General features: G+C 43.5%; 1 protein-coding gene across 5 annotated transcripts in view; it reads right to left on the reverse strand.

Annotated features, from left to right (window-relative positions):
* herc1 (HECT and RLD domain containing E3 ubiquitin protein ligase family member 1) overlaps nucleotides 1-11,648 on the reverse strand; it is a 133,192-nt gene that overhangs the window by 81,579 nt on the left and 39,965 nt on the right. For all 5 annotated transcript variants that reach the window (XM_037979943.1, XM_037979946.1, XM_037979945.1 and 2 more), the window contains exons 18-21: nucleotides 4,176-4,400; nucleotides 2,441-2,614; nucleotides 2,245-2,359; nucleotides 2,045-2,165 (exon numbers count right to left, since the gene is read on the reverse strand). In XM_037979943.1, coding sequence (XP_037835871.1) covers nucleotides 2,045-2,165; nucleotides 2,245-2,359; nucleotides 2,441-2,614; nucleotides 4,176-4,400 — 635 coding nt within the window. The remainder of the gene's footprint in view (nucleotides 1-2,044; nucleotides 2,166-2,244; nucleotides 2,360-2,440; nucleotides 2,615-4,175; nucleotides 4,401-11,648) is intronic.

The raw sequence follows: 11,648 nt of genomic DNA on the forward strand, positions 1-11,648 counted from the left end.
GAAAAGGGAACATTTATAACAGGAGCTGGGATAATCTCCTGAAGAGGTATGCTATAGACTAATTTAACATACTGATTAGAAGATTGTATAAGACTGTTCCACTTTCTGTGAACAAATGTGATGCATACTTTTAATGCTGTTCCTCAATAAAAACTTGAATTAAAAAAAAAAAAAAAGTAGCCAAACTGTGTGTTCGGACCATTGGTAAGTCTTCAATCCAGACAAATGTGGACTGTTTTATTATTGCAAGAAAACGGGGGGAATGTGGTCGGGTGTAGAAACTAAAAAACAAGTCCTGTCTTGATATAGTTGTGAATAAGCACTTGGTGATAGAAGGTGAGAAGGACTTTGTTTTGGTGCCAAGATGCAGCCGAAACAGTCGGCAGGTGAAAAGGAAGGCCAGGTTTGCATTTAAATGATGTGACACATGCTTTCGGCGACCACACAGTCGCAGGATTTAAATGCCAAAACAACAAAGTTCCGTAGAAGAACAAGTGTTTTCTTTTCCTCTAGCAAGTGTCCAAAGTGTGGCGACAGAGTGCATTTCTTAAAAAACAAACAAACAAACAAACAATGGGTGTCAGCTGCATTTTGGAGCAGGCAGAAGAAAAATGTCAACAGTTGTGAATTTATTTGAAATATTTTGTTAAATTAAAAATGCCCTTGGGCACAATCGGCATGTCTAAAATGTCCCCTTTTTCTCTGTCTGACAGGTTGGTCAGATTGAACCATCTTGCTCTTTTCTGCAACACCATCATCCCCTTGGATTACCCTGTGGCCTCAACTGTGCAGTGCTGCACACATAGGCAGATGTCTGTGATCACAGTTGTCTCAGGGCTGGGCATCGTCACCATGTCTTCGCACAGTTAGCTGGGAATGTGGACAGCATGGAGGAAACACTGAGCGCTTTAATAGCAACAGCTGTTGCTCTGTAGACTCACTCAGTCAAGGTGGACGGGAGGCGGTCAGCCTTTGATGGCAGTGTGGGGGTTCTGGAAGTCACAGGTGGGCTGCAACTAGTGGCTCCATGAGATGGCATGTGGTGCATACAGACCATGCATGCATTCAAAGTCCAGAGATGTAGCTCCTTGTATTTGAGTCTTACCACTGATTGGGGGGTCCTTCCAGGAAACAGCAACTTTGTCCAGCAGCTCAGGCAAGACAGGGAGTAGCTGCTTTGCTGTTTGGTCCATCCGTCTCCATTACTACTGCAGGCCAGGGGATGTTGAGCTTGGAGGCAGCACATTTGAACAATGTCTGCATGTTCATGCTTACGGCAGGAGAGGCTGTAGCCCTCTTCTCCTCATCCTGGGGGATCAACAAAGTGCCAGGCTGTGCAGCCTGAGCATTTAGGATGAAGATTTCATCATCCTCAGACACAAGGAACTCCAGGATTTCCTCATCATCCTTCTTGTAGTCCAGATCCACAACATCCTTGACAGGTATGGTTGTTGCGGCTAAGTCCAGCTAGCTGTAGCACATAGCTCAGCCGTCACGCCTTGGTCCAACACCTTTGTCCCATTCCAGACGAACCTCCGAGTTGCAACCTCCCTTGACGTGAGGGGGAGAAGAATCTATTTCGATCACTGGTTTGCAAAAATAATCCATGCCGACTGATGTGAAGAACAGGGAATAAGAAACAGTAATAGCAAAAAGTGACAACAGTAGACAGGGGCTCCAGTCTATGGTGAAGGCGGAAACAACAGCAGCTAGCGCGCGTCATCAGAAGGTGTCCAGTCTCAAGTCTATGGACAGTTAAGTTCACCTGAACTAAAGATACACTTCAAAGTGAGAAGAGGTTTTTGAACAGTGCTGCATCGTAGCACAAGCTACTTAAAGGGTAGGTGGCACAGGTGTCACAACCACCAGCCAATCAGGATTGGAGAAATGCAGAGGGGGCATATCACATAGTGAGACTTCAAAACAAATGCTGAGAATAAGAAGTAATGTTTTTTTTGTCTCTGCCACAGATTAAAATAAACACAGACTGTCTCAGGAGAAATAAATTATATAGTTTCAAATAACCTGTGTGTTTGTAACTCACCCTCCTCTCACGTGAAGAAGACCTGGTCTGAATAAAGTCCATGTTCTTACAGGCCAGCAGGCGGTTTCTTACTTTATAAACACTGCGATAGACTTCTGAGAGGGACTTGGAAGGCTGATACCTGATGGAAAAAAAACATTGATGAGATGCTTAATTTAGGACAGAACAGTGGATTCTAATTTGATTTAGTATTAGTTTACCTTCCCTCTCCACAGGCCTGGCCTAGCAGCCCAGAGTGCTTCAGAAGAGCTGCAAACACAAACCTGGACACGGTGTCCAACAGGGACTCGTTATTTAGAGAGGCATTGTCCCAGTCTGCAACAGGTAGCACAGGGAGGTCAGTGTCCTGCTTGGTTCATGGCTAATTCCAGCACAAATGTCTTTATGAAGACAAACCTTTACTGATGGCGTAGTCCTGCATGTTGATCCACAGGCTATTGGCAGGTTCTTTAGAAGAACCCAGAGCCAAATCAACTAGGACACTCAGGTCAGAACGCAAAACGCAGTCAAAAGGCTTCTGCTCTTCATTTCCTGACAGTGCTGCCTCCAATAATGAGCTGATGCATGTATCTAAAGGAAACACATAAATCATTATTGGCACCAACAAGCTGCAGAAGAAACCCAAGAATCCAGTGAATTTTAAGAAACAAGAATTGGAACTTTCACAAAATGTTTAAACAACAAGTTTGGACATTTTGAAGTGGGGTATAGTGGAAAGGCTCTGAATAAATAATATCTTACCTGTGGTACATAGCTCTTTGAATGACCTCAGTTTGTAGGCAGAGTTGTTGTTATGGACAGGACTGATGAGCTAACAACTATTCTGAATGGGTCCAAGACCTAAGTGAATTGCAGCCGTCTTAACCTTGTAATATGAAACATTATTGTTAGTTTCATAATACAAGGTTATTTAGATGGGATTTTGTGGTTTTAAACCAGCGCAAATAGTAGCTGCAACAGTGTCTAGCTGTAGCACTTCTTTAAGGATTGTTTTATTTTGCTGAAATAACTGTGTAATGTAAACTATTGGCCGTAGAAAGATTTAAACTGACATAAAATGTCAAAGACTGGAGTTGAATTCATTTTAGAAGTGGGTCCACATGGACTAGCTCCTATTAGCTCGTCTGTATGAGCCCAGTGGACCTACAGAGGAGGACACATTTGTTTGTCCCTATTGTTAAAGAAAATAAAACCCACAAATGGCTATTGCAATAACTTGAAACTGACTGAAATAATAAAAACACAAAACTTTCTGAAATTCAACTAATGAAAATCTGCCATTCCTTTTAAATTTGATAATATTAATATTTGATAAATATAAACTTGATAATATTTCTGCAGTAAATGCTACAGTTAGCAGCTGCTGCTAACTGTAGCATGATAATCAAAAAGTGACATCAATTTAAAGGTTTATAGAACAGCATAATTTGATTAAACCACTATGACATATTACAGATTGGAGATGTTTTAAGATGGCAGCAGTCCACTCAGACTAGCCATCAGCCTGTCAGTCCTGTCAGAACTGAAGGTTCTTCAAAGTGAGGTCCTTCAAAGAGCTTTCCAAGACAAGTCAAATATTATTTGTTCATAGCATTTTCCTCTGAAGATTTCATTGAAACACAAAATGACTTGTTGGTAGTTGAGTGAAATAAAGACTAATTCATCATGAATCTGAATACAGCCAAACCCAAAATCACTGATAATTTATTTCTAAAAATGAGTTTATGTACTTTCTGCCATTTGTCACCATTTCTGATCTCATGGAAAATCTGAACACATTTTCATATTAACACTGATTTAAGAAGTTTCTTCCTTTTTCTTTAATCACCTACAGTTTCAAACTTAATTTTTTAGCAGAGTTTGTAGGTAAAAAATACCTGTTAGGTTTAACTCAGTTTGCAAACATGAAATTTGTCTAAAAGGTTTACAGGAGTTGAAAAAAATGTTTGAAAATGATGATATTCCTCAAAAGCAATAACAATATTACCATAAAACAAAAGTTTTGTCAGATATATATTTCATAATTTAGATAAATAATATGCAGAATATTCATTATACCAGCAGTGCTCTGACTAGCCCTTGTGATTTAAATTCAGTATGTGTGTTACAAGCAGTAAGGAGGTTTCTGTACCAAGCTGTGGGATGTCCATCTCCAGGCCATTGCTAAAGAGTGGTGTTTTGAGCCAGTAAGCAGTGTCCTGTTCCTCCAGAGAGGTGGGAGTTCCCTGCAACATCCCGCCGAGGCAGCGGCCCACCAGCAGGGCGACGGTCCTCTCCAGGTCCACGAGCCACACCCATGACAGCGCTGGCTGTGGCAGCAACATTCCTGTGGCTGGTTCAGCAAAGTCTGAAGTGCCTACACAGGTAGAAATACACACATTTAATAGACTACAGCTACAATGATTTCTTTTCTGCCCATGTGTGACCCTTATCTGCTTCTCTCTTTATCCGTCTTTTTTATGACAGTATGATCATTAGAATTCCAATTTTTCCTGATCTGACTCAGGTTAGTTATGCTTTTCAAAGGTACCAATTCAGAGACTCAATTCACCTTATTTATACAGCGCCAAATTAACAATAAATGTCATCTCAGGGCACTGTACAAAAACACTGACATACATTATAAAATACAATCACTATAAAGGATCTATCTAAGGAAGCCAGCAGATTGCATTGAATTTTCACTTTGTCACAATCTGAGCAGCACATTGGCAACAGTGGAAAGGAAAAACTCCCTTTTAACAAAAAGAAATCTTCAGCAGAACCAGAACCAGGCTCAACTGGGTAGGGTTTGAAAGGATAAGAAAGACACACAGACAAACACAGAATGACTGGTCCAGCTGCAGTTTTCATAGAAAGAAAAACATGTTAATGACAGAAATAATTACAAATACAAACATGGAGAGTAGAGCACGTAAAGACAGCAGCAGAGTGTGGAAATGTTGTCAGTTTGTCCTCCAGCAGTCTGAGCCTATATCAGCAGAACTACAGGATAGCTCAGGAAACCCAAGCCAACCCTACAGGATTTATCAAAAGGGAAAGTCTTATAAGTAGACAGGATGTCTGCCTCACGGACAGAAACTGGAAGTTCTAATAACTGAAAGCTCTGTCTTCTGTTCTACTTTTAGAAACTGTAGGAACCACAAGTAAACCTGCAGTCTGAGAGTGGAGTTCTCTGTTAGAAAAATATGGAACAATAAGATCTTTAAAATAAGATGGAGCTTGGTTGTTGAGATCTTTGTATGTTTAATTTTATTCTGAATTTGACAGGAAGCCACCGGAGAGAAGCTAAAACTGAAGAAATATGATCTCTCCTTTTAACTCTCAAGTCTTCATTTGATCCAAAATGCTGCTGCCAAAGAGTTTTAATTACAGCAACCTTAAACCTCTGTAGTACATAACCGTTCATAAGAGACATATTAAGCAGATCCAAAATGGGGATATTAATCAAGTGAAACACCTCTTTGATCCCATCCCAACAGTCTGGTTGGGATGGGATCCAGCAGACATGATGCTTTGGATGAAGCTATTATTTTTGATAAGTCAGAATTCAGAGCTCAACAGTCCAAACACAAATCAGGTTCTCTTTCATAGCATTCATTTTGTGTCTCACATTGGGAACGCCCATGGTGTTACCTCATTAGAAGCTTCTATTACATTACGCCAGCCAGGATTGGCTGGAGATACGCTCGTCAGCGTCAGAGAGGGCAGAGTCCCTCCCCCTATAAATAGGGCGGACGCTGCACTGAGAGTTTATTCAAAACCCTCTTCTCCCAACGAGCAGAAGTTCCAACCAGCTCCCTGTAGGTACTGCCTTTTTCTCTGAGCCCAGCTAAACTGTCCACAAACACGCGTGCAAGCTCGGTTGCCAGGCGCTTGGCTTGGAGGTTCTGGTCAGTATCACAGCAAGTAGCTGTTCCCGGTGGAAATACTGGGATGTAAAAAAAAAAAAAAAGCAGACTCGCCGCAAGGTTGCACATTGGCCGTCTAAGAGTAGCAATACTCCCGCTGTACAAGCTACCACCGGAGAAGAGCCCACAGGCACGAACCTGCCCGTGCGGTAACAAAAGTGACCGACTTATGGCTTCTGCAACATCTGTACAGGAACCAGCTGACCAAATGGTTCTGACGCAGAAGTCGGTACAAGTTGGGGTGAAATCCTTGACTCCGTGGACCCACTGCCACTGGAAGTCTCCGAGTTCGGCCTCGAATCCTGCTCGCTGGATTACCCGGCAACGGGCGACTGCGAGCTTTCCAACACCGAGTCTGGGCTACCTTTCTAGGATAACGATTAAGATATTGATCCATCTCCTCTGCTTTCGGGTCGAGTTGAAAAACCCGCGCCCTCTGGTACAGGCCAACAGAGTCATGAAGGATCATCCTCGCCGGAATTGGATTACACGGCGTGTGCAAACGCGCAGCTGCCAAGCTTGACATCCAGTGGCCTGAGGTCAAGTCTGAGGTAGTTCGCTCCAGCTTCAACAGGAAAAAGCTGCCAAAAGCACGGAAAACAGGTAAACAACTTCTAACAGTTTTTCCGGAGCTGCTGAAAGAACTAGCCGTCTCCTGCCGCAGTAAGCCCTTCAAGGAGAAGCACCCAGTAACCAGCAGTTCGGTGCTGGACTGTGACAGGATGGAAAAACGTGGCCATCGCCAGCTACCCCCAGTCGAGCCAGCGTTTGCGGCACACCTGCACCCGAAGACTCCCCCCCTCCCCTCCTCCCTTCCAGGGCCGACCGCTTTCAGTCCAGCCTCACGGATAAATCCTACCTGGGAGCTGCGCTCTCATCTCTCCTGATGGCTTACCAGCAGATGACCGCCTCACTAGACGTGGCACTGTGGGAGGATGTGTGCATCATCACGGATCACTGCCTGCAACTTCACAAGGTTGCGATCCAAGCCCTGGGCAGAACCATGGAACTCATGGTACTGCAGGAGAGGGCTAGGTGGTTGAACCTCACCACACATTCTGCTAAGGAGAAGGAGGCCTTTCTGGTCACCCCCATCACACCTGAGGGGTTGTTTGGTGCAGCGGTCACCTCAATGCAGAAAAGATCAGAGGCTGAATCCACAGAGTTCTCACAGAGTGAGGATTTCTGCAGCCTGCAAGGCAGCACTGCATCCGTGGTGGAACCCCAATGTGCTGACACAGGGCATGCCAATGGGAGTAGTGCAGAACAGAAAAGCTGTCACAATGGATGCCTCCTTAACTGGCTGGGGAGGTTTGTGCGAACAAAATATGGTGAACGGGTCTTGGAGCCCAAATATGCAGTCAGCCCACATCAAGTTTCTGGAGCTGCTGGCCGTTCACTTGACACTGAAACACTTCCTTCCACTCCTGAGAGGTCACCATGTGCTGATCAAAACGGACACACCACTGTGGTGGCTTATATTAACAGGCGGGGGGGGGGTTGAGATCATTAAAGCTGCACATGCTTGCTCACAAACTGATCATTTGGAGCAGCAAACACCTCCTGTCCTTAAGGGCAACTTATGTCCCAGGAGTTCTGAACTGCGGAGCAGACCTTCTCTCCAGAGGGAACCCACTGTATGCAGAGTGGAAACTTCACCCAGAAGTGACCAGGCTGGTCTGGCAGAGGTACGGACAACCATCCGTGGACCTATTTGGCTCGAAGGAGAACAACCAGTGTCCCCTGTATTTCTCCCTGCATGATCAGAATGCACCGCTGGGGGTGGACGCACTAGCCCACAGGTGGCCTTGGGTTCTGCTCTATGCCTTCCCTCCCATAGCTCTCATTTCACCAACGCTAGCGAGGGTACGAGCAGAAAACTTGACAATGATCCTCATTGCACCCCACTGGCCGTCAAAACACTGGTTAGCAGAGATAACACAGCTTCTCCGGGAGGATCCGTGGCCCCTGCCCACTCGCAGGGATCTGCTGTCTCAGGCTCAAGGTCAGATTTTTCACCCCCACCCAGAAAGGCTGGCTCTATGGGCCTGGCCCGTGAGTGGTTCAATCTGCAATCTGTAGGGCTCCCACAGAATGTCACTGAGACAATACAGAGTGCTAGAGCCCCTGCAACAAGATCTCTGTATGAGTACAAGTGGTCTACTTTTGAAAAATGGTGCTCTGAGATTCAGGAAATCCCTTTTCAGTGTTCTGTGGCTGTGATTTTATCTTTTCTACAGAACCTGATTGATAAGGGGAAGGCCTTTTCCACTATCAAGGTGTATTTGGCTCCAATTTCAGCGTGCCATGTGGGTTTTGAGAGAAAACCCGCAGGCCAGCATCCCTTAGTGGGCCGGTTTATGCGGGGGGGCTCGCAGGAAGCTCCCTGTCTCGAGACCCATGGGATTTACACCTGGTGCTGGATGTGTTGACTGCCTCCCCCTTCAAGCCTCTGGATGGAGTGGAATTAAAATGAGTAACTTTGAAAACAGCACTTCTGTTGGCACTGGTCTCTACAAAGCGTGTGGGTGAAATCCACGCTCTGTCTGTCCACTCATGTTGTACAAAGTTTTCTCCGGGCAAAACTAAGGTGGTTTTGCTCCCAAACCATGCCTTTGAGCCGAAGGTGTTGGGGTCATATCAGTGGCGTCACTAGGCCTGTTTTAGGGGGGCTTCAAAATGTTTTCAAGCCCCCCTAAATTTTTTTTTTTTTTTTACAAAAATTCAATATAATGTGGCCAGAATATGAGTTTAAATAAATAACTATAAATAATTATTTCATTATTAACTCAAATATATGATCATAAATCTGTCAGTTTTCTTTTTCTTTACAGCGTAAGGTAGAGATCCTCTTTGGTGCGTCGTTATCAAATCCATTCCACTTGTTCATATTTTCTACAGAAGCATTCTTGTGTCAGTTAATCTAAATCAGTGCTGTAGAATAACTGAGAGATTTTATATAATATATAAAGTCACAGTTAGACTTCATAACTGGGTATACACCAGCACCAAACATTATAATGTACATTAGCTGGCATTTCATACAGTATAGTAATATTAAATTCACAAAATAAAAAAAGAAAAGTTCATTTTTCTTGTTAAAACTGTAAACATATTTCCTGTTTGTTGATGTTCTGAATAAAAATATAATTGGTTGCTTAAAATGTTTAAACAGTAAGGTATCTGTTAAATGTGGAAAAGCAACTCAGGTTTTGTTAGCTGTTTGAGAAATTTTGTTCTCGCCCACTACGTTTGCTCACATCCTGTGCATCTCCTGGGGGCTAAGCCCCCCTTGTCCTTAAAACCTAGTGACGCCCCTGGGTCATATGCTCCGATTGAGTTAGTGGCTTTTTATCCCCTTCCTTTCTCCTCACATGAGCAAGAGAAGCTGCACAACCTTTGCCTGGTACGTGCTTTAGATATCTATTTAGAGAAAACAAAACAGGTCAGGAAAAGTGACCAGCTGTTTGTCTCTTGGGCCAAGAACCATTATGGGAAATGAGTGTCCAAACAGCAACTTGCCCACTGGATCACTGCTGCAATTTCTTTAGCCTATACTTCTAAAGGGCTTCAGCCTCCAGAGGGACTTCGTGCCCATTCTACAAGGGGCTTAAGCTCTTCATGGGCCTTGCTGAGAGGGGTAGCTCTCCAGGAAATTTGTGCCGCAGCAAGCTGGGCCTCTTCTCACACATTTACCCGGTTCTACAAGCTTGATGTCACAGCATCATACTGGCTCATTCAGTACTCAGTGTAAGCACCAAGCACTAAGGGTACCTGTGGCGGGTAAAAATAAATACCGTAATAAGCCGCTACTTTTTGCACAAGCTTTGAACCCTGCGGCTTTTCTATGGATTTTTCATGATTTTTGTGATATCGTAACAGGATTTGTTTTTGTTTGTTCCGCTGTTGTATGACACGACTTTGCCTGGCGGAAGGGCATATGATCAGACACACAGTCATGAGGGGAAAAAAAGAGTACAGCACAGTACATGTTCCGTCCTTTTATTTAACGGTACTTGTACATATATGTAAAAAGTTATGCAAATATGTACCGGTAACTTGTTTTTCAAAATGTTAATAAAAGGGATGTGTTTCCAAACAGCCATCTCTTTCCTGACAATCCCCTTTGTGCAGATTCTCTTACATTAGGTAATTAAACATTAAAACACCTGCAGCTTTTAGTCTGGTGCCGCTAATGTATGAACAAAACAGGAATTTTAGCTTCTGCGGCTAATATTCAGGTGCACCTTGTAGTCCAGAAAATACGGTGAATAACAGCTGGCACATAGGTTGTGTTCTGCTGAGCAGTACAGGAGTCAGTATTTTTCATTCCCATTGTGAGACACGAAACGAATGCTATGAAAGAGAACTTTAGGCTACTTTTGTAACCCCGGTTCTCGAAGTAGCATGAGTGAGTGTCTCACCGAGTCACCCTCCTTGCTCTGACGTTGCGAGAAAGAGGTGAATAAACTCTCAGTGCAGCGTCAGCCCTGTTTACAGGGGGAGGGACTCTGCCCTCTCTGACGCTGACGCGCGTATCTCCAGCCAATCCTGGCTGACGTAATGTAACAGGAGCTTCTGATGAGGTAACACCAGGGGCGTTCCCAATGCGAGACACGAAACGAATGCTACTCAGAGAACCAGGGTTACAAAAGTAACCTAAAGTTCTAGTGACACTTCTAAAGTCATTTCACATAATAGGGAAACGGATGCAACGGTAGGAAGGATGGTGTAAATTTTCTCTTTAATTTGAAATAATTTTATTTATAAAGAATCTAAAAAAGTCATCACTACTCAGAGTTATAAGGATACATGGATCAACAGAGATAAGATTCTTCATCAGTCTAGCTACAGTACTAAACAGAAAACTTTATTCTCTTATTTTACAGATGAATAATATACATTATTATTGCATTATTCTGCAAGACAGAGGAAAATAATAATGGAAGAGATTCTTTAAATATGGTTACATTGTTCTCTAATGAAATTTACTCTCAGTGGCTGTGTAATCAGTCAGTGTAAGCTCAAAGGTTATTAAAAATGGTCAGACAGAACAGGGTTGTAAGGATGTATTATTAAGTGCTTACTTATGTTAAGCATATGTAAGAACAAGCTGATTTTCATTTTGGATGAAAAAGACTGAGGGACAAGGAGTAAGAGATTTTTAACTAATAATTGTTTTAGCATTCATTAATAGTCCTGACTGAAAAATAGCAGCTACTCCTTCATATCAACCTGCCAACAGTATCATTACCACTAACATGAATAACAATCTTATTGTATTTAACCGTAGCCTGAGCAGTGACGTTTGGTGAGGTTCATGGTTGGTGAGGCACTGAGAGTCAGATTTACAAATATATAAATCCAAAAGGGTAGCTTATTCAATTGGCTACCGGTTATTTCATATCTCATCAGCGTTCTTCACACACACACACACACACACACACTCTCTCTCTGTCTCTCTCTCACTCACACGCACACGCACACACGCGCACACATAGTAGTATTAAGGATAAGGTAAGAAAAAATGTTACAATTACCATTTAGGCAGTCCGATGGAGCAAAACAAAACTTAACGGCTGGCAGCAGTGCACGTGACTGTCACTGGCCTCTGCGTGAAAGGACAGCAGCAACAAGCTCCCGTTGGCTCACGTGCGCCCCCTTCAGTGCGGCAGAGTACTGCCTGCCTCACC

This window comes from Kryptolebias marmoratus, linkage group LG15 (assembly GCF_001649575.2).
Source record: "Kryptolebias marmoratus isolate JLee-2015 linkage group LG15, ASM164957v2, whole genome shotgun sequence".
In the NCBI taxonomy this organism is placed as follows: Eukaryota; Metazoa; Chordata; class Actinopteri; order Cyprinodontiformes; family Rivulidae; genus Kryptolebias; species Kryptolebias marmoratus.